General features: G+C 42.8%; 1 protein-coding gene across 1 annotated transcript in view; it reads left to right on the top strand.

Moving 5' to 3' along the window:
- Window positions 1–6,115: 6,115 nt before the first annotated feature.
- The window catches only part of LOC120045465 (src kinase-associated phosphoprotein 1-like), a 33,806-nt gene continuing 15,845 nt past the window's right edge, over window positions 6,116–24,076 (top strand). The window contains exons 1-9 of the mRNA XM_038990354.1: window positions 6,116–6,581; window positions 7,830–7,935; window positions 8,371–8,396; window positions 8,582–8,698; window positions 22,252–22,332; window positions 22,424–22,507; window positions 22,633–22,757; window positions 22,866–22,929; window positions 23,728–23,931. Coding sequence (XP_038846282.1) covers window positions 6,542–6,581; window positions 7,830–7,935; window positions 8,371–8,396; window positions 8,582–8,698; window positions 22,252–22,332; window positions 22,424–22,507; window positions 22,633–22,757; window positions 22,866–22,929; window positions 23,728–23,931 — 847 coding nt within the window. The 5' untranslated portion in view covers window positions 6,116–6,541. The remainder of the gene's footprint in view (window positions 6,582–7,829; window positions 7,936–8,370; window positions 8,397–8,581; window positions 8,699–22,251; window positions 22,333–22,423; window positions 22,508–22,632; window positions 22,758–22,865; window positions 22,930–23,727; window positions 23,932–24,076) is intronic.

The raw sequence follows: 24,076 nt of genomic DNA, 5'->3' as shown, positions 1-24,076 counted from the left end.
TCACAGTTGAGCTCACTCAGTTTAGCTCAACGCTGATTGACTATTATTTTATACTTTTATTATCAAGGGAGGCCAAACGCACGCTGGCTTCCGTTGCATTCAACGCTATGGGCGGCAACAATGTCATACTCTTTATGACCAGACAGCGTCAGATATATGGCCTACACATACAGAGGAGCGCTGTTTCGCTCGCTCGGATGCCTTCTCTGGTGAGATACATCCAGCCTCTTGCGAATTGAAGGTAAATTATGAAACCCAGAGATACGAAAGATAAATTATTTAATATGTTTTTTTTCTTGGTAAATTTTTTGGGGGAAGCCTGGCTTCCCTTGGCGTTCATGAATACATGCCACTGCTGGACAGAGAGAAGCGGTGACATGCAGGATCGGAAGCAGCTACACACTCCTTGTGTCCTTCCAGTCTCTCAATCCACAATCCATACCCCTGTGCAAAATGTTGCTTTTATTTTACTAGAGGGTGGAAATAGCGCAGATTCGTCTTTTTCACACTGCCTCAAGGGACAATGTCTGAACAGTGAAAATGTATACAGTTGTTATGTATATCAGAGATAGGGAATTGTTCCGTAAAAGACAACGTTCTCTAGCACAGCACACACTGTGGTGAATCAAGTTATGCAAAGACAGCTACACCATGGTTTTGAATATGGTTTGGCATGATTTTCTTCTATCTTAATTGATTAGAGTGACTCAAGCCTATACTTTTCTCAGTCAATACCTAACTGACCGACTGAATGCGCAAGGTTCTCAACAACAGATCTAGCATAAGCGCTACACCTGACTCTGGTGCTCTTCATCTCGCGTCACACCTTACTACCTTCCAAGACCAACCCACAGCCCTCCCCCTCTCTCTCATATATTTGAGCAAAGGGTGGAAGGGGAATACAATGATTCCCTAGGGAAATCCCTAAAGCAAACTACCTCTTTTCACCCTCTTCTAAAATGTAAACATTTGCAGACTCTTAAGAATTAACCCAAACGTCCTTTCAATAATGCTTTTACATAAGTCGTGAGGTGTTTTAAGCAGACGGAGACCTTTAAGCAAATGGCCATGTTGATGGTCAAACTGCCCATGTCTCCTCAACTAGTTAGGTCCATATGAGCACTGCGTTTCGAACAGATAGTAAAACCATCATACACCCAATACTATTTGTCCTTTTACCCTTATGCATTGGTGCCTGCCTGCCCATCTTGAGAATGTATGTATTGAGAGTGAAGTGCGGGGGTGGATATACACACACTCTAGATACCCTCAGGTTTCTCCTGACTCTCTCTCTCCTGGCTCTATCAGATCAGAGACTGTCCCTCCCCAATGTCCCTCCCTTCTGTCCCTCCCCCACTGCAATGGAAATGGAAAGGAATGCACAGATAAAGAAGCCTGGCACTAGAGATGAGAGGGTAGAAGACAGGGGGAGCGAATGCTAAAGGGCTTTCTTGAGGAGATGAGAGGTGGTCGTGACAGTGTTGGTAGTGGGAGATCATAGCAGGTTCCCCTCAGCAGCCCTGGGTTGCGTTTGATACAGGGCTTTTGTCACTCTTTCAGCGCTGCAATGTTGGGTGGTGTAATCCCTGCTGGATTACAAAGGGCCTGTCCTTTCATATGTGTGAGCCCAGCAGGCAGGTGGTGGAGGAAGGAAGGCTGGTTCCTCTAGCCCTCACAGGAGCATGGCTGGGGGGACAGTGAAACACAGGTCAAAGGGACAATTACATCACTGGAATTCCTCTCCCCCTGACCTCATCTGATTTCCTGTGTAAAGGCTACAGGGTTAATGGGATATCAAGCTAAAATGCTAGTATACAGGATCTTTGGGGGAAAATGAACAGTGTGTAGTCATATTTGTAGCTGAAACATACTCAAAATAAATGTAATTATGAGAATATTAAAACAATTTGCAATGTGTACTGTGTATCACATTTGTTGATGTATCATATGGTTCATTAGGTTAGCTGGTTATGAAAAGAGAGTTAACTGAGTGTGCTGATCATTCATTTCCTGTGGGCCTCAGAGAGCACACCAGAACAGACCATAGTTATAATCCTAATGACAGGTCAACGAGAGATGAATGGGCAGAGGTCAACAGACAGACATGCAACTGTGGCAAAAGCCTTTCATTTTCATCCAATTTAGATTCAATGATTTATTTGTTGAAGTAAAAATTCAATTCTCTCTCAGCAGACCCATAGCAATCACGTTAGTTAAATTGATTGGTGGGGGATGCGTAATTAACACATTTTAAATGGGATAATATCTCAATAAGATGTTTTTTGAATCCTTAGAATAAAATCATATTTAAGCAATAAGGCCCGAGGGGGTGAAGTATATGGCCAATAGGGGCGGCAGGTAGCCTAGTGGTTAGGGCGTTGGGCCAGTAATCGAAAAGTTGAAAAAGGTTGCGAGATCGAATCCCCGAGCTGACAAGGTAAACATCCGTTGTTCTGTCTCTGAACAAGGCTGTTAACACACTGTTCCCAAGCCGTCATCGTAAATAAGAATTTGTTTTTAACTGACTTGTCTAGTTAATAAAAATACAACGGTTAAGGGCTGTTCTGACGTGCAATGCGGAGTGCCTGGATTTAGCCGTATATTGGCCATATACTTGGCCATATACCACAAACCCTCGTGGTATTATAAACTGGTTACCAACGTAATCAGAACAATAAAAAAAATGTTTTTGTCATACCAGTGGTATATGGTCTGATATACAACGGCTTTTCAGGGCTCAAACCAGGATTACAATTGTTAATAAATTCATTTAGCTCATGTGCATAACTATAGATAATCCGACAGGAGATTTTGAGTGATGAAAATTGAAATTTGACATTTCTCAAGAAACAATTGTACAAACTAAAAAATTTGATGTTAGGCTATTTTCTGGCAATTGTGCCGTTATTATGTGCAAGATTTTAAGACTACAAACCATTATAAATGGCCATTTGCGAGATTGACTTGTCATTTCAATGGGCATAGACTACAGACTAAAAATCTGGGTTTATGATATAGCCCACGATAGGCCTACATCTAATTTCAGTAGCCTATAAGGCAAGATGTAAACAGAACGATTTAGCAGCTTGCTGAATGCCAGGCGATTTCGAGGTAAGAAGTGCTTGTGTTTCCCAATAGCCTGCTGGAATGGGATACTGAGGATGGGGTCATAATTCCAATCACTAAATTAAGTATTAATAATATGTTCACTACAAAATTCTTACTTGAGAAATACACTACATTACCAAACGTATGTGGACACATGCTCGTTGAACATCTTATTCCAAAATCATGGGCATTAATATGGAGTTGGTCCCCCCTTTGCTGCTATAACAGCCTCCACTCTTCTGAGAAGGCTTTCCACTAGATGTTCGAACATTGCTGCGGGGACTTACTTCCATTCAGCCACAAGAGCATTAGTGAGGTCGAGCACTGATGTTGGGCAATTAGGCCTGGTTTGCAGTCAGCGTTCCAATTCATCCCAAAGGTGTTTTATGGGGTTGAGGTCAAGGCTCTGTGCAGGCCAGTCAAGTTCTTCCACACTGATCTCGACAAACCATTTCTGTATGGACCTCGCTTTGTGCATGGGGGCATTGTCATGCTGAAACAGGAAAGGGCCTTCCCCAAACTGTTGCCACAAAGTTAGAAGCACAGAATAATCTAGAATGTCATTGTACACTGTAGCGTTAAGATTTCCCTTCACTGGAACTAGCCCAAATCATGAAAAACAGCCCCAGACATTTATTCCTCCTCCACCAAACTTTACAGTTGGCACTATGCATTGGGGCAGGTAGCATTCTCCTGGCATCCGACAAACCCAGATTTGTCCGTCAGACCGCCAGATGGTGAAGCGTGATTCATCACTCCAGAGAACACGTTTCCACTGCTCCAGAGTCTAATAGCAGTGAGCTTTACACCACTCCAGCCAACGATTGGCATTGCGCATGATGATCTTAGGCTTGTGTGCGGCTGTTCAGCCATAGAAACCCATTTTATGAAGGTCCCCACGAACAGTTATTGTGCTGACGTTGCTTCCAGAGGCAGTTTGGATCTCGGTAGTGAATGTTGCAACCAAGGACAGCCAATTTGTATACGCTTCAGCACTTACAGTTGACCGGGGCAGCTCTAGCAGGGCATACATTTGACGATAGAGCTTCGATAACTTCCAATTAACTAAACATGGCCATTAATAATTGCATAATAACACAAGGCTACAACAACAATAAACTGAAGTTATGGGCTATTTATTAAATCTGTTTGCCAGCTCCAGGTAGGCTACACAAGTGGAACAAATTGATTTTCAATGACTCGTGATATGGTCATTTCAACATATTTATTGTATCAAATGGTAGCCTACAATGGCATGTACATTAATAGTTTTTTTTTTTTTTTTTAACTAGGCAAGTCAATTAAAGACAAATTCTTATTATACAATGACTTTACTAGTAAAGTCCCCCAGGTCAAACCATTCCCTAACCCGGACGACACAGGGCCAATTGTGCACCGCCCTATGGGACGGTGATACAGCCTGGGATCGAACCCGGGTCTGTAGTGACGCCTCTAGATCGCTGCGCCACTCCGGAGGCCAACAGATGCAAATGATGGCCAACAGATGCAAATGTATCATTATCCACATTTAATGTCAGTATCATTGAGACTTTTCCCCATAACAGAAGCACATGAGGAGTTCCATAACTTCCATTTCAAATTTCCACTCACGCAGCCACCGAGACCCATAACTGATCATGCATAAAACACTTTTCCATAAGCAGTCGACATTAGAATGGAGTTTAGACCACCGTGCGAATTTATCTAATGCGCTCTAGTGCGCCCAAAGTCGTTTTCCAGTGCTTTGTCGCCGTTATTTGTTGATGCGCATCAGTTCTAGCGTGTTGATACGTTTTATGGAGAAAGGGTTGAAAATAGGTGTCTCCATAATGACAATCTAAATATCCTACCTACAACTGGTTAAAAAGTTTACAAGTGGTGCGCGCGTGCTGCTCTGTCTCCTCTCACTCACGTGACTCAGCCAATAGTGGACTCTTGCTGTGTTAAATGCTAGTCGGAACTAGGAAAATCGGAAATTTCCGACTTGATGATTCGTTGAACGCGGTACGTGTATAACTACAACCGTTTAGCAACTTCGACGTTTCAGAGTTTCCTTGTTCTGACTAGCACATAAACGCAACATAAACTTCCTGCAGCAGTGCCCTCCCCACCACTCAATCACGCAGTAACAGCGTGCCTCACTGGCTGATAGTCATTAGCAGCAGGTCACAGTGAAATATTATACACTTATTTATTTTTAAAGAGAAATGCCATGGCGGCCGCTGTGTAATTTAAAAGTAGCCCAAAAAACCTGCAACCGATACATTTTCACCCGTGACATCGTTTTCAAAGTAGGCCAAATCTGGAAAATTACGAACATGGCAACCCTGAGTGATAGGAAGACGAACTGTTTTCGAATACTCATACTAACCGCGGTAACCGTACTATTTGTGACGTGAATTGAGTATATAGTATGTAGTATATACTCATTAAGTATGTATTAGTATACAGTATGTTAGTATTGGTATTCGAACACAGCTAGAGTTTCTAAACCCATAGACGCAACATCGCAAAAAATCAATTAGAGAAGTGAAAAACTATTCCTTAGCTGTTAATTTTCTTGAAATCTAAAGGCACAACCTTCCTTAAGTAGTTGAACATGTTATTACTCCAATTTCTGAAAGTGATAAACTGACACGTTTTCATTTTCGTCAAAAACAACTTTATATCGAAGGAGTGCCTTTGATTTGACGGCCTGCACACGCGCAGTTCAGCGAGAGACGGCTGTTAGACGTGTTTATTTTTTAAATATATCTTTTTCTCTGTTAGACGTGTTTCTGCGCACGAGTTTGGCTAATCAACGTCGCCATGATATTGCCTACAAGCGTGATCGTACTGTCTTTGGTAGAAAGCACAAACACCTCCACCCAATCAGTCTACAATACTGCACAACATCCTTCGTTACTATGACAACTAGCGTATCCACGTTAGCAAGTTACTGGTGGCTGAACACACATTCGATTTGGTAACTTCTAACTTGCAGTTTGTACAGTCAGTATTCCAAAATGAATGTGAAAACCAAACCTGAATTGAGCGTTATGGCCTGCAGTGTGAACAAAGGCTTTACTCATACTTGAAGTTGGATGCATACAGGGACTTTGAACAAACTGATGTGACGAGGTGATATAGCCCTAACCGAATAACATAATTCAGAGGAAGCATTGAGTCACATCATGCTCCGCCCCATTTTTGCAATTCTGATTTTGCATTAGATGCATGCACGGAAATCATTTTTGTAACAAAAGTGTACAGGTGTTGCATGAGTGTATTAGTATAGTGTGTGAGTATCCACATGCTTTCATTTCAAGCAGGGAACAGTTACAATATGACAGGAGTCCGGTCCACACAGATTCCATAACTTTTCACAAAAGTATAGTTTTGATTGACTTTATCAACATTTGTCCGAAAATTCCTCTGGCACTTTGAGGGAAGGATGGGGACAGTCTCTGAAGAAGTTAGGAGGCTTTTGAATGGTAATGTTATATATATTTCTATTGATTTTAAGCAGTATGATTTAATGTAAGACTATTATCATAAGGATGGAATAGAAAATCATATACTGTGCGATTTTTGATATATTTGTCTTTCTTATAACTAGAATCATTGTAAGAGGACACATTGTATAACTTTACTGCTATATGTAGGCCTACTGAAAAGGTTTGAATTGCTACAACTTTTATTGCCAATAAGGCACTGAACATGTCTGTTAACATTATTATAATGTGCTACAGAATTCAGTGATTTATGTTCAAAGTAATTAAACCATCTGGACTTGTTACTATGCTTTTATCTACAGTGGCTCTGTGAATAACTATGCATGTGCCTTACTGTATTTCATATTCTATCGTCTTTATGACAAGATAATATTACAGATTTTTAGTTAGTTCCTTATGGATATTCCTCATAGATTGCCATCTGATTTACACTGTAGAGTAACTGTCAATGTTTGCAAACATGAACACTGGCATCTGCCGTATTTGCATGTACTACTGAGCAACCTGACTTGGCCCTTTGACAAACATTTGCATATGTCAACGCCTTAATGTAATATTAAGTGGTGGGAAAAGTACAAAATTAATATACCTGAGTAAAGTAAAGATACCATAATAGAAAATGACTAAAGTAAAAGTAAAACTCACCCAGTAAAGTACTACTTGAGTAAAAGTCTAAAAGTATCTGGTTTTAAAAGTACTTAAGTACTTAAGTACAGTAGTGGAAAAAGTACTCAATTGTAATACTTAAGTAAAATTAAAATGTATACATCAAATTCCTTATATTAAACAAACCAGTAAAGTACAGATACCCAATAAACTACTGTAGTACTTTAAAGTATTTTTTACTTAAGTACTTTCACCACTGGTAATATTACAATTATAGGAAATAAAGAAATCTAAACAAGCGCTGTAGTTCAACTTGTTTTTCCTGTGCCAGCATGAAAAATAACATTGTTTCTGATATGCTTGTGACTTGGAATACAGTTTGTGATTACATGTCAAGGTGGAAATTGTAATGGAAAAGATCATAGTATGGCTTGAGGCACTTAAAATGATGTGCATTTTTGGAAGAGTTCATGCTCCAGGTAATGAATGACAAAATATCCTAAATGGCCACTTAGTAAATCATAATATATTTTATATGACGTCTTCTCAGGATTGAGGTGTACAGGTATATATTTTTTCTTCCACTTATTACATGTGTGACTTGCCTGTCTTGTCTTTCAGACTGTGAGCTGTTTGTATCAGATATTCTACAGGATGAGAACCTCAGTAAACATGCCAAGGAAACACGGGACGTCTTACTTAATAACTTCAGGGTGATCTACTCCAGGTACGTAAGGCCTACCAGACTGTTCTTCCTAGTTGACCTCTTTACCTCCCTATGCACACACACAATAATGAAACTAGTTGTGTCACTTAAATTTGACATTAGATGTTCACATTCCCTGAAGCTTTTTTGAGGATGGAAAGAAGCGTTAACATTTTGATTTCAGAAACTTGTTATTGAAAGGAAGATATGTATGAAAGTAAGCACATGAGAAGAAATGAATAGTCTCTGCATCAGAGATGTCTGCACCGGAAGCCTTTACTTCTTTTTACTCTGCATGGTGAAGGTTGTACTTATTTGTGAGAGGTGTCTTGTGGTCTGAGAGGCAGGAAACCAAAGTAGGGTGTTTGGTGTCATTGACGGAAGTGTGAGCACCTGAAAAACCTTATAACCTAATTTGCAGTCTAAATTTAACTAATCCCCACTTATATTTTGCAGAAATCCTCAGGCGTTTCCCTTCAGATGTAAGTGACTGCATATTTTACACCATAAAATGGTTGAATCCTTCCTTGGGATGTAACTATTTTGTGCGCCATTGACATACATTTGTGCAACTAACACATTTGGCCATGTCAGGGCATTTCCTGTGTGCTGTTGAAAGTCCTCCCCCTGGCCTTCCGATCCTGATGTAGTGTTCTTACCCACCTAGCTGAGTCCAGACAGGAGGACAGTTCAGATGACAACCAGAGCTCCAGTTTGGGCCGCTCGGCCCCCTCAGACGACCTGTCAGTGGCCTCTGACTACCAGGACGAGGGCTCTCCTGACTGTGAGTAAAGGCTTGGTTCTGTGTGTGTGCGCTGTGTACGTGTGTGAGCGTGTGTGTCTCAATGCAACGTGCTTATGTGCTAAGCATGTCTGAGGGTGTTTGCTACATTATATTTGGGGTTTGTAAGTGGAACATAAGGACTCCTACTGTGCATTTAACCTGAAAGATATCAGCACATAGAAGGGGTGTCAAGTAACAGCTTGCCCTCTAGTGGTTGGGTCTGCTGAATGAATGGAGTGTTGGTGGGAATACTAAGGGTGAGGATGGGGGGATGTTCACACAGACCTGATAGGTGACCTAGAGCTCTCTCTAGTGGTGAGAGTAGTCTGGAGCCCTCAGTGAATCCATCCGTGTGTACTGGGTGGGAGGCAGAGGCCCTAGTCAGTTTCTCTTAGATCAGCCCACACAGAGTGTGCTCTGCAGCTCGAGGCTAATTAGCTGATTGATTAACCCTAACCCTGGTCTCCTCTCCCAATTCAGTTTGAAATACAACACTGTACCTGAGGGGCCATGTGTGTTCCATCTCTCTCCCTTTATCTGTCTGGCTCTCTGTCTTCCATTCTCTCTCTCTCTCTCTTCCTCTCTCTTTCACTATCTCTGGTTCTATGAGACATGGTAGTACTTGACTGGTTGTTCAGAAGTTACACAATGACTCACCTAGAGCCTTGGGTGTCCCATGCTCTCAGTGGGTGTCATGCGATGAGGATGATGGGAATTCCTACATATAACTTCTCCACTTTGTGAATTTAGCATGTTGCAATGTCTATTTTCAAAGGTCTGTTTGACTGTGCTTTTTCCTCATTGGTTGTACACCGTTGCTTCCTGAACTAACTGTCTGCACCAAAGGGCAGCTGGAGTTCATAGTTCACTGTCTGTTCACTAGCTAGAGTAAATTACAGATATGGCTTTACCCGCTTTGCAGGGCAGTCCATTTTAAAGGAAGAAGGTGTGTGTGAAAATAATGAAATGATGAGCCAATGGAATCAATTACATTTTAGGAAGAAAATGTATTAATGGTTTAATTACAGAAGCTGGATATGCATGACTGATTTTAGGAGTACTGGCGTTCTAGTCACCCAAACCACAATTGCCTATAGGAGGTCAACTTTTGCTTTTGCCTCAGTAACAATCCCACCTTTTTCTATTTAGCCTTTATCCTAAAACAATTGAGCAAATGTACAATGATTGAAAGAATATCAAAAGTAAGAATAGGAAAATATTGATGATATGGGTTCAGTTCCTGTTCACCTATGTAGAGGAGAACCATGACAGTTGGTATTTGACTTCTCTGCTCCCTAACCTGTGTTGAAAAAGTGTGTTCAATCCAGGCGGGAAACATAACACCTACTGTTATTTCACTAAATGGCCTGGCCTGTTTTCTCCATGGCCCAGTTCTTCAAAAGTTCTCTATCTGGATTTCACCAATTGGATAGGATTAAATGCATAGAAATAGAATGAATAGAACGGACAAGTCATTGACTTGAATGGAGAGTCCCGTTCTATTCATTATATTTCTATACATTTAATCCTATCCGATAGCTGAAATCCAGATAGATAACTTTTGAAAAGCTGGGTCCAGTGGACTGGCTGACACCAGATTTGTAATGGCTGACAGGAACAGATGGATCCTCCATTGTTTTCCTCTGTGTCTGCATGGTAATGTGAACTGTGTTTCACCCATCGACTGCACGGTTGACCTGACCGTGCCTGCAGCCTCACCCCAGCCCCAGTCTGGTTGACAACAGCCCCCATCACCACCCAGCACTCCCCCAGTGTGAGGAGGACTTGCAAAGTGGAGGGAGGGAAGCCGGAGATAGGGATCGAAGTGCTATGAGCCTTGGCATGCCGTTTTGCAGGGTCAAGTTTACAATCTGTCTTAAAAGAAGGGATGGTGTGTAGGGATGGTGTGTTTGTTTTGTGGCCATTGGGTGGTAGCCGAGGCGATGACAGTATTGCAGGAGCATTGTATCAGGAGCAGTCAGAGTTTACATTGTTTTTAAATATATTTCAACGTTTTTGTGGTCATAAGGATTGTTTTCATACATTGTTATCTCCCATATTTGTTCAGGTGTGGAGAAAAGGTCTCGATTATTAATTTAGTAATAAAACATCTAACGTCACGATTCACAGTGCACGTATTTGTTATTGAAAGCATACATGACCAGTTCAAGCGGAAACCAACTCCATCTCTCAAATTGATATCTCACCAGATGATTAGTGTCTGTTTGTTGATCCATTTGATGGATATGATCTATGGACAAACATGTCTGAGTGGTGAGAAAGATCTGTTTGTTAGAAGCAGGGGAAGGTACTGTGTGATATCAGAGAATAAAGGTGGCGTTGGGCCCTTGTGTCTGCTGACTGTGACAGATATCAGAGACAATGGGCAGCAGGCTCCAGCTCTGCCAGTGCCAACACTATTTCCTGCACCAATTACGGCCAACAGGAAAAAGGCCAAGATAACCATTTTAGTTCAGTTGTATCTCATTTTTCTTAAATTGGGTCAGTAGCGTATCAATCTAGAATGTTCATTTCCAAAGAGTGTGCTGGCATAAAATTGTTTGAGTTTTGATTGGTTTAATTTATTGCAGAAAGAGTTCAAAAGGAGTACTTTCATTTATATTATAACTATGCTATTGAGAACAAAATTACATGAAAGAAAATAAAAAATAAAGGTTTGTGGGTAGAATATCTCGAGAGATTCCTGGCCCAGTCAAAGCTGTATCACAGAACAAAATAAATACAGATATGTGGGGCTGTAGCAAGACCTTGAATGGCCTCTGTATAGTATGTGGTTTTAGTGGAGGAAGCTGTTATACCTCAGATACAGATTATTTTTATTTTAGCTGGTACTTCGCTGAATTACATACAGCACTTCGGTGAGAAACAGACCTGGATCTCCCTGTACAGTAAGTGGCCATGCTATCTATCCACTTAGTGAACTTCTGACCCCTGGCTTCTTAGCTGGTCGACCTGTCAAACGTCCAAACCTGTCTTGAGCAGGGCTTGGTAACTGGCGGCCCACGGGAACTCAGTCGGGGTCTCAACTTACTGTTGAGAGTTAGAATAGTAGAAAACACAAGGTGCAATTTCGAAATTTGGTTGGGCATAAGCAGTTTTTCTCTTGTTATGTCAGTCACTGACAGCCAAAATATTTTAGATTGGTAAATTAGTCTAGCGGCCAGCTATCTAAACTTGGCTAGGACCGGCTCTGACCTCATGTGTGGTTATGGATGTGGGTACGCAGACCCGTGAGCCACTGCGGCCCCTAATGATGAGTTCAGATTTTTGGTGGCCCCCACCTCCATCAAAGTGCCCATCCCTGGTCTAGAGTAACCCTGTCTAGAATATTGATCTGGCTGCCCATGGAAACTCCATAGATCTACGTTTCTTTGACTTGGAAATACCCACCCTTCAGAAAACAGAGCTGCTGGGAGATTCATTTTCCAGTGTTCATTGGTGCACTTGCAGGACGCACATAACATGTTAATGACCATCTTTTCCCCCCCTTTCTCCTTCACTCTCTCCTTTTCCCTCACTCTCCTCCTGTGCTGTAGTCGTTGAGAAACACATTACAAGACTGGAACAGGCTCGCCATCATGCTGGCCCAGCCATCGGGGTTCAAAGGTTCACTCTGTTCCCCCGGGGCTACTGTGCTGCTGCAGATGCTAGTCGTTTCTTTCTCTGCTCCTTTTCTCCTTCTTCGCTCTCCCTCTACACCCTCTCTCCCTGTTTAGACTATTAATCTCCAACTCTCTCGCTCTCTCTCTCTCTCTCTCTCTCTCTCTCTCTCTCTCTCTCTCTCTCTCTCTCTCTCTCTCTCTCTCTCTCTCTCTCTCTCTCTCTCTCTCTCTCTCTCTCTCTCTCTCTCTCTCTCTCTCTCTCCCTCACTCATGCTGCCTAGCAAGAGGAGAGGACTGCTTGAAGGGGGGATTTTGACTGTCTAACTGAGGGGCATCCATCACTCACGTCTCCTCGCCCCCACTCCAAGATTTGCCATGTTGTTTTCTGTCTCCTCCTGTAAAAATCTCTTTTGTTTCAGCTTTCTCCTTAACTTCCCTTGTTTAATTGTTTTTCTTAATTAGAGTACCTCTCCCCTCTGGTGTAAGTCTTTGGTAAAACACACAGAGAAAACAGGCAGTGAGAATATCGATGTGTAACAGTCCACCCATTCTCGAACAAAGCACCAACCCGCGGCGTAATTTAAATGTTCTACTTCATATTCATCATCTCTAGCACCACCCCAACATAAACATATGTGAAAATGTCGCGTTCCTATGTTTTGTAGTAAAAAATATAAGGTTAGGAATTCATTCCGAGTGGTTAAATTAAGGATTAAGATTTGGGAAAGGCGGCACTGGGATTGGAAACGCGACCTTCGGAGCTGGAGCCTGCGGTTTAAACGCCCGTTCACCATACCGATCCACAACGCACTAGCAAGCCTCCTAGACATAATAGGCGCTCACATTGCCCCTAATGGACAGTATAGCGTCCACATTTCGCCAGGTCGAAATGTAATCTAGTACCTGCATAATTGGCCCTTCCTGGCATATTCCATAAGAAAATGGGCTGGTAACAGTCTACATAGACAGCATGCAGAGTGGGAAGCCCAGGCTGGGTGGTTCTAATCTCCCCCTTAGCTGTCAATGTCACAGACAAATAGTAAAACTATCAGATGCACTGGGTTCACCCAGAGGTTAGCCTTCCCAGGTACCTCTTGCATTCACTCTCTTGCCTCTCTCTCCTGCCTTCCAAATGAGAATTTGATTTTGCTCTCCACCGGAATCTATTTCTGGAGATGAATGAAGTTTCGATGCCAAGCCAAGGTGGCCCCGCTGATTTCTTAGGGAAATAAATGGAGATTGGAGAGATGTGTTGGCCTGTACAGACAGTGACACAACAGCTCCCAACACCTTTGGGATTCCTTTGTTTAATTGTGGCTGTAATATAGCAATTTGAGGTCATTAACATGCCCGTGTGGAGTTATTTGAGGATGCTGAGGAAGAAGTATCGCTCTTATTCACCAGGGATACCTCTGGATCACCAGGGATACCTCTGGATCACCAGGGATACCTCTGGAGAGCCGATCGCACTGTGTGTGCCAGGGTGACAGCGTTGCCTCTGTGTGGATCCATGTGCCTGTGAGCAGAGTGTTTATTTACAATGGAAATGATCTCCAATGATTTATTGTAGCCTGTATTGTAACTTACCCTTATCTCAGGGAAATGATACGTGATTACTCTGTGCATGTGGAAAAGAACACACCCGATCCTGGAACAACACAGTGGTAAAATTAGATTGTTCTACTGATAATAGTCATGAGAGGATTCATCCTGAGTTTGGGAGTTTGTCTTAATGCAGACTCGTCTGTCTGTCTTCTAAAAGACAGATAAGGCGTTGGGCCAGTAATCGAAAGGTTGCTGGTTCGAATCCCCGAGCAGACTAGGTGAAAATCTGCCAGTGTGCATAGAATTGCTCAGGATAAGAGAAAAGATTACTTAAATGTGTATGTCAAATATTTTATTTCAATTCAGTGTAAAATTGGCCTATGTGGATAGATTTAACTGTCAACATTATATTTCCATGATGTTGATACATTTTTTTTACACCTTTATTTAACTAGGCAAGTCAGTTAAGAACACATTCTTATTTACAATGATGGCCTAGGAACAGTGGGTTTGTTCCTTGTTCAATGATTTAGGGGCAGAACGGTTCAGGGGCAGAACGACAGATGTTTACCTTGGGGATTCGATCTAGCAACTGGCCCAACGCTCTAACCACTAGGCTACCTGCCGCCCCATAGGTTAAATGTATTTAAAAATCATGATTTTTTTTGGTCTAAAAAAACACTAATCAGCAAGCACATCACAATGCTAAAATAATGGACTGAATCTAATAAAATAGCCAGGCTTATTCTATACAAACAGCAGCTTTTTGATTTGCATTTTGGCTCTACACTAATATTCTAAATGATGTTTATTGTTTTGTTGTGTTTATCGTTCTCATAAATGATCAGTTATGTTACCATTAATGATACATTGATTAAAAAAAATCAATTGCCTTCGTTGTTTATTCAGTGAAGCCTATATTATGTCTAAGAAATAACAATATTCTATCATCCATACACATTTTCTGGAGCCTATTATAACGTACAAATAGTCAACCACAAGGCAGCATAGTATTTGAATCACATTTGTTTGATTTCGTTCCGTTGAAAACTGATTTTATATTAGAACATGCTCAAATACCGTATAGCCTACATTTTAAAATGTGGACTGTCAACTTTACGAACCCATCGCATTCCGTTTCAGCTATGTGATAAGAATTATTGTGTAGGCTATCATTTACATATTTCTGACAGCAGACACGTGTTAATTTTCTTTAATTGAAATGACATTTTTCTTCGGCAAATGCTATAAATATTATTTTCTAATCCTGAATTCATACAGTATTTGTCTACTACAACAATCTACTTACAAACTGACATGTCAGATTCGTGATTCAGGAAGCAGCAGCCCATTCATTTTGTTTTGAATTATGCTGTTGATTTTAATCAATAGGTCTAAATTTGAGGTCAAAATGTCCTTGTTGGCAAAAAAGAAAACAATGATGGAAATGTGTTTAAGATCTACTCTTGTTTATTTGCTATTTATTTATTGCAGAACAATATCTTCCACCAGTTTTATTCTTGATTCTCATCAAGTTAAATGTATTGGTACATTATAATGGTTAATAATTATCAATGTTTCCCCACAAATTTAGGAATCACTGAGATTGTCATTAGACAAATGACATGATCAAGGACACATTAACGTTCTAGACCTTTCCCTCCCATATTGGCTGGCTGATAAATCTTAATTTAGATTTGTATGTTTAAAAAAAATTATATTCTTTTATATTTTCAGAGAAAAGCATTGTATTGCATTTTAAAGCTGTGATCGTAAGCTATACTTTAAATATAAAGCCACTCAATTAATTGAATAGCCTATATCAAAATATACAATTAGTGGGGCAATTAATTATTATCTTATCCAAATATGGATTTATTTTTCATTTTTTAGATACAATTCTACATGAATCCCATGTTTTGTTTGTTTGGATTCTTTTACAACTATTTCTCAGCTACCCACAATGTTCAAACAAAACAATTGCACTTTGCCTACAGAGAACTTTCTGGCAACTGCAAGTCTGTAGTGAATCCATCTCAATCCCTATTTTAGTTTTTATTCCCACTCAATGCTGACCTAGACTTGTACATTTTCACCCAATGCTCCCTCATTGACTTGCCACTATCACCAGTGTTTTATCGCAAACAGACAAGCTCTCCTGTTGGCTGTGCTCCTCTAATGTTGCGGTCTATATCCCCACTGTAGTTTTTTCCAAGTGTCAGTGAGGCAGCTGAAAGCCATCCCCTGTGATCTGAGGATTCTTATATCTGCAGTTAAGTATTTGAATAGTGGTTGTTAATCTATGAGAGGGAATTTAGGGCGCTGCAGTCACTCCTTATGGCTACCCAGGGGGAACCCGATGTCACATCGTAATATTTCTCCCTCTGGCCCCGGCCTGAACACAGGCATGGGGAATGTGAAAGCACCAGAGCCTGGCAGGACTGACATAATATTATTACCCTGCAGAGAGACACACAAAGACAAGCGATCTGCTCCCTCTCAGAGCCACTGGGAGGAGGAATCTTCATACAGAGGCGAAGATTTTCGTCCTTGCTTTGCGTTATTCGACCTCTCGTTGCCGTCACAGTACAGATACATGACATACATTCCGTTTACATTAAAAAACATGGACCTCTACTAATGTAATGTATGCTTTTGCTCAGATGCGTGCATTACAAGATTAATTCTATATGCTCTGCGTATCGATGAGTGAAATCATAATCAGATCACTGGTTGGAGAAGGGGGCAGGGAGGACATTTGGTCTTTAACCTCAGAGCCTCTCTGTCTCTCTCCTACTCCCCCCTGACGGTGTCTTTGTGGAGGGATGCACACACAGGGAAGGAGGAGGCTCTCGTGTAATGAGGAGAAATGTCTCCATTTAGCCTGGGCTGTGTGCAGATGGAGCTCTGGGCGGGGTGAGGGTGCACTTAGTAGACCCTTTTTCCTAATCAAGGACAGCGTCGGAAGGGATCGCAGTCACACTCGCTGTGTCTCCCAAAGCCGCATTCCTCCCTCCCACTCCAGCCCCCCTAGGCCTGGTGTGGGGGGCGGGGGCTCCCTCTGCCTTCTTGTTCACCTCATCACCAGGGTTCACATGGAGGTCAGGTCTTGGCCCCGTTGTATCTCCGCTCCAACACAATGCAGTATCTCCCACAGCAAAAGACACAGGGGAAGAGGCTAGCGCCAGGGATCCTAGGACTAAACTGAGAAGAAACAGTATGGTTCCTACCCAATCTGTAAAGAGGTGTGTCATCAATTCACCTGCTCTACTAACCCACCTGGACCAGCTTGGACCGGTCTGGGACACACCCATTTTGGCTCACCTAAAAGCGAACAGGAAAAAGTCCTCTCCTGTTGGCAGCTGTGGCCCTCCAGGTAATGATGAGTAATTTAACCCAGGCTAATGTTGACACCTACTCAGGGTGGTTTCAGATTGAGCCGACACACTGAGTCTGGGCAGCACCCTGCACACCAGGCAAGCCTACCTCCAGATTTTCATATGACTCAATGTAAATCTTCCTGTCTGTTGTAGCATTGCCCTCACCCCATGTGATCTCGTTTCCTCTGCCTACACCCTGTCATTAGCAATGCTTCATGCAGATGGGTAATGTTTTTGTTTTTTTACAGATGAAAGAAAAATGGTGAAATAAGTGGGAACATCAAATACCCTACATTTTGGTGTGATTTCTCCTCATCCTGCAGCAACAAAAGCCTCTTTAAATAATGTATTGTTTTCCCAACATATTTGTTGCGTTATAGCAGTATAGATATAAAATGTTAGTCCTCCCACCTACCATTTGCCTTCATTTTGATTCACTCTAAAGCCAGCCTCTGATTGACTTGCAGCATAACTAAAGTGGATTTTAATGGGCGACTACATTAACTCTTTCTGGTCATTATCACATAAATCAAGCTTTTCTTGCTGGATCAACTGCTGAGCTCGTAACATCATGCTGAGACTGAGGGGGGGAATAACCAAATGAGAGAGAGTGGCCATGACACTGCTATGGCAGCTCACATGCATCCTATATCACGTAGGTTTAGGGGTTAACATGGGATTTTTGTAGGTGTGTATAGCTGTGTTATTAATAACAATATAAATGATGTGAATGACACTAATTAAAACAGGAAAATAATGAAAATGAAGTAGATGCATAGAGCTGAATAATTGATAATGCAATCTACGGTTGATAGAAGAACAGCCTCCATCTGGAATTTTGAATTTGGGGGATGTCTTCATTAGCTTTCAGTTAGCTTTCATCTCGTTGCTTCTTTATGTGTTTGTGTGTTAAGAAAAATCATAATTTAAACATGTTGGATTCTGTATTTAGAGTTTATGTGAATAATACATGTTTTTAATCAGTCTTGTTAACTTTAGACTCCAACCAAGAGTAGATACATTGTTATAGCTGTTGATAAGTATTTTCATAAGATGAGGTATTGCTTGCTGTCGGCCAATCAGCCAATCAGCATATGTCATACAGAGGGGTGGGATCAATAACATTTCTGAATGCACAGTATGCAAACTTAACAGGTGCTGAACCATGCAAGAATCATTCAAAACCCCAGCCCCTTAACTGTTGGCGAATTTGGTCCTCAAGCTGTAACTCTGTCTTGAAATGTTGTCTATTACTAGCAGAACCATATTGCCAAGTAGAATTCTGAGTATGTGTAAATGTACTTGGTTGAATAAAGCTGATTCTGATTCTGATTCTTAAAAGCAATTCCCTGACCGTTCCGATATCTTTGAAATCCAGTATGAAACACATGCTTTATACCATGAGGCCTGGTCAAAGAGCTCTCTTTGGTCAAGCCATAGCTGTGTTGTTTACTGATTCACGCAGATCTAACAGTCCCGTCCCTGTGTTGACTTTATATCTCCTTGACTATTAACTGGGCATGACCTTTGAAATAAATGAAGATGGAAGGAAGTAGACAGATGAGAGGTGCCATGACCGGGAAGCAGGCCTAGAAAAATGAACAGAGCACTGGATGGATGAGGCGGGGGAAGCCTAATGATGGGCCTTTTGTTATGATGGACTGAATCAGGTTCTCTTTGACAAAACAGTCTGTAGCGGCTTAGTGTCAGTCATTCACAAAGCAGGGTGACATATGAGAGTGTGTTACTGTCATGAGGTGTCTGGGTCCTCACTCTGAGCTGTGACCACCTCATATTTCAGTAGGACATGCGAGGTACAGTGGACAGTGAAGGGTTACCTTGTTACACGTTGGCTTATAACATGACTCTCTAATGGTTCTTATATGGCATGACGTTCAGATATGACTTTGATTCCATTGCACTCTGGACTAGATTCATTTGCCTACACTAAAACGACAGGAGCAGATAGCCACTGACATTTTGGCTAGGGGAGAATTTCAGCTCTACCAGTGCAGTCTCCAGGCTACCAGCTCTTCTCTCCTCCTCTCTCGTGTTTTGGGTTTTATAATAAACGAGAGAGAGGCTCCTCTTGGCTAAACATATACTTTGTTTGGACAAGAAGACACAGTTGTGGCGCGGCGTGTTTGGTTTTGTTCTTAGGATGTCAAGGTCTGGTTCAAAGGGGATGGATTCCAGGCCTCTTTCCCTGTCATCAGTGGTCTGAATGAAAGGTCACCCAGACTAGTATAAATGGGTTTGAAAACGGCTCCTGCACTCCAAACCGAAGGAGGCCACCTGTTCCCCCATCCTCCCTCCTTGGTAACTAGGTCGAAGCCCGATGACAGATGAATTGAGAATCAGAATTGAGCTTTGTTTTGCCATGTTCAGGAGGATAGGCACCTTGGTTGAATTCCAGTCAACTGTGGAATCCTACATGTAATCCTAAAGTGAGACAAGGAATGGCCATTTAAGATGTAGTGGATGTTTAAATGCCCTTAATTTACACAGCTACACTTGTAACATGGTACGGCTCTCCGTAACACATTTGTTAGATCCCGGGTCAGTTAATAGCACACACCTAAAGGCCTCTGAGGTGCATAGTCAATGTATGACCGAAGCTCCAGGCCAGGGAGCCATACAGAGACCCATTCTGGTCATTCCCCGTATCTGCTGCATTGCTCATCTGCAGCACAACAGCAATAGCAGCAGAAGTGCTGTAAATGTATTGATCCCAGTTTCCCCAAAGCTGCAGTGGTGTATTTGCTTCCGGGCCTGCCGCAGTGTGGCCTGTTACTGCTCTCTAGGCAGGAGAGAACCATCTTCAACATGGAGCCCATGACAAATACCCATGACAAATACCGAATTTGCGCAAAACTGAAAGCGCAATCCACCGTATTTAACCATGGAAAGAGGTCTGGGAATATGACTGAATATAAACAGCGTAATTATTCCCTCCGCAATGTAATCAAATAAGCAAAATGCCAGTACAGGGACAAGTTGGAGTCGCAATTCAACGGCTCAGATACAAGACGTATGTGGCAGGGTCTACAGGAAATCACGGACTACAAAAAGAAAACCAGCCACGTCACGGACACCGACGTCACGCTTCCAGACAAGCTAAACACCTTCTTTGCCCGCTTTCAGGATAATACAGTGCCACCGTCGTGGCCCACTAACAAGGTCTGCACCCCCCCCCTTCTCCGTGGCTGACGTGAGTAAAACATTTAAACCTGTTAACCCTCGCAAGGCTGCTGGCCCAGACGGCATCCCTAGCCGCGTCCTCAGAGCATGCGCAGACCAGCTACCTGTTGTGTTTACGGACATATTCAATCGCTCCCTATCCCAGTCTGGTGTCCCTACATGCTTCAAGATGGCTCCCAGTGTTCCTGTGCCCAAGAAGGCAAAGATAACTAAACTAAATGACTACCGCCCGTAGCACTCACTTCTGTCATCATGAAGTGCTTTGAGAGACTAGTCAAGGATCATTTCACCTCCACCTTACCGGCCACCCTAGACCCACTTCAGTTTGCATACCGCCCCAACAGGTCCACAGACGACACAATCGCCACCACACTGCACACTGCCCTATTCCATCTGGACAAAAGGAATACCTATGTAAGAATGCTGTTTATTGACTACAGCTCAGCATTCAACACCATAGTACCCTCCAAGCTCATCATCAAGCTGGAAGCCCTGGGTCTCAACCCCGCCCTGTGCAATTGGGTCCTGGACTTTCTGACGGGCCGCCCCCAGGTGGGTAAGGTAGGAAACAACATCTCCACGTCGCTGACCCTCAACACTGGGGCCCCACAAAGGTGCGTGCTCAGCCCCCTCCTGTACTCCCTGTTCACCCACGACTGCGTGGCCATGCACGCCTCCAACTCAATCATCAAGTTTGCAGACGACACAACAGTAGTGGGCTTGATTACCAACAATGACAAGACAGCCTACAGGGAGGAGGTGAGGGCACTCGGAGTGTGGTGTCAGGAAAACAACCTCTCACTCAATGTCAACAAAACAAAGGAGATGATCGTGGACTTCAGAAAACCGAATGAGGGAGCACCCCCCTATCCACACCGAATGGACAGCAGTGGAGAAGGTGGAAAGTTTTAAGGTCCTCGGCGTACACATCACAGACAAACTGAAATGGTCCACCCACACAGACAATGTGGTGAAGAAGGCGCAACAGCACCTCTTCAACCTCAGGAAGCTGAAGAAATTTGGCTTGTCACCCAAAACGCTGACAAACCTTTACAGATACACAATCAAGAGCATCCTGTCGTGCTGTATCACAGCCTGGTATGGCAACTGCACCGCCCTCAACCGCAAGGCTCTCCAGAGGGTGGTGTGGTCTGCACAATGCATCACCAGCGGCAATCTACCTGGCCTCCATGACACCTACAGCACCTGATGTCACAGGAAGGCCAAAAAGATCAAGGACATCAACCACCCGAGCCACTGCCTGTTCACACCGCTACCATCCAGAAGGCGAGATTAGTACAGGTGCATCAAAGCTGAGACCGAGAGACTGAAGAACAGCTTCTATCTCAAGGCAATCAGACTGCTAAACAGCAATCACTAACTCAGAGAGGCTGCTGCCTACATTGAGACCCAATCACTGGCCACTTTAATAAATGGATCAATAGTCACTTTATACAATGCCACTCTAAATAATGCCACTTTAATAATGTTTACATATCTTACATTACTCATATCACATGTATATACTGTATTTTATACCATCTATTGCACCTTGCCTATGCCGCTCATCCATCGCTCATCCATATACTTACATGTACATATTCTCATTCACCCCTTTAGATTTGTGTGTATTAGGTAGTTGTTGGGGAATTGTTAGATTACTTGTTCGATATTACTGTACTGTCGGAACTAGAAGCACAAGCATTTCGCTACACTCGCAATAAAATCTGCTAGCCAGGTGTATGTGACCAATAACATTTGATTTGAGGATTTTGTTTACATCCTACTTTGTGATCTTCCACAGACATTGAGGAGATCCAAATGGTGGCAGCCCAGGATCTCAGCAACATCTTGAAACAAGGCTACCTGGAGAAGAAACGACATGGTAGTATAATGATTATGGAGTCAAATATGTTGCAAATATGTCACGTTGAGTGCTCATTCAAATGCTTGTTTTCATTCCGTTTTCCATGTAGATCACAGCTTCTTCAGCTTAGAATGGCAAAAGCGATGGTGTGTCCTCAAAAACACAATATTCTACTACTTTGGGAGTGACAAAGGTTGGTTTGAAACCCTCACATCACACTAAGACATACAATTTATCCATGTACAGTTATTTATGCCTGGAACTCATACATGTGAACATTTGGGTGAGGAGATTGAGTTAACACTGTTCTTCCTTCAGACAAGCAGCAGAAGGGCGCCTTCTATATCAAGGGTTACAGTGCAGAGATGGTGGCCAACCTACGTAAAGACTCCAAGAAAAATGGCTGCTTTGAGCTGAGTGCCCCTGGCCGACACTCCTTCCAGGTGGGTGTGCAGTACAAAAGCAATACAAGAGACTCCTCACAGTGATGTTTCATAGCATACCAGTCTTACCTAATGATCATGTTGTATGATGGTGGCTATCCTCCCCAGTTCACTGCTAGCAGTCTGCGAGAAGCCAGGGAATGGGTGGACCAGATCAACTTTGTCCTGAAAGGTATGTCAACATATTTCCAAATCTATTTCAAAGACACAGTAGTAGAAAAGGATATAGTGATGATTGTGTACGTTTTCTTGTCCTCTGTTAGATTGGTATTGCCTCACTCACTTTTTGGCCTGAAAGGGCAGGAAATAAACCATTTATATCCATTCCCAAATATATCCATCCCCAAACTGACCAATCAGACGCCTTCCGAACCTCCTCATCCACCACGTCACAACGCATTCATGTCACGCAGGCCACACCCCCACCTCTCCCCCCCCGACTGATTTCCCACTTACGGGAAATGTATTGGTAGACGTTCTGGTTATCCTCTAGCGGCATTGATTTTTGCCTGGCCAATGGCGTATCACAGAGGACCCGATACCCTGTGTTGCAGTGCCCAGTCGCCAGCAATCACAGCGCTGCTCCGTCTGAGAAAGGCAGGCTGCACCGGCTGCTTGCGGGAAGTAACAGACACCACATCATTTGTCTTGTCCACTTTTACTACTATACAAGACCCAAATATACAGGGAGTTGGAGGCAAAGGTTTTTCTCCCTGTTTGCTCTTGGTTTATGCTGGGTGAATTTGAGATCGTTCACTTCCTTTTCCCCCCGGCTGGTCATCAAAGGTGTCCACGAATGTCTATCAGAATGACTAGATATTTCACAGATCTTTTGAAAATAGAATCAACTGGGGAAGTCGGATGCCATCTACTACACTGGGTCCTATGGGTACTCAAGGGGATGTGACTCATACAGTGCTCTATACAGAGATACTGCTCATTATTTATGCCGTGCCTGTGTTCTATGCAGATTTGAGTTCCAGCTTTATCCCCTGTGAGGATGAGACCTATGATGACATTGAGGGGGTGACGGGGGTGGCCAGCCGTCCCCCTTGGCCCGCCCCCTTGCCGGTCCTGCCCCAGCAGGTCAAAGCCTCTCTCAGTAGCCAGGAGGAAGGGAGGCCCAGCCAGGGGGGGGAACAGGAAGAGGATGACATCTACGAGGTTCTCCCAGGTATGAGAACAGACACACCGACACACGTTCTCATAACCCCTTGGAGGTGTATCACTATCACTGTAACTCAAAGACTAATTACACATTATAAATCATGTTATCCTAATAAGAGTGTCAGATGTGTGGCTGTTGTTATAGAGGAAAT

This window comes from Salvelinus namaycush, chromosome 4 (genome assembly GCF_016432855.1).
Source record: "Salvelinus namaycush isolate Seneca chromosome 4, SaNama_1.0, whole genome shotgun sequence".
Lineage (NCBI taxonomy): Eukaryota > Metazoa > Chordata > Actinopteri > Salmoniformes > Salmonidae > Salvelinus > Salvelinus namaycush.
The sequence above is the reverse complement of the archived record's forward strand: the minus strand, read 5'-3'. Positions and strand labels throughout refer to the sequence as shown.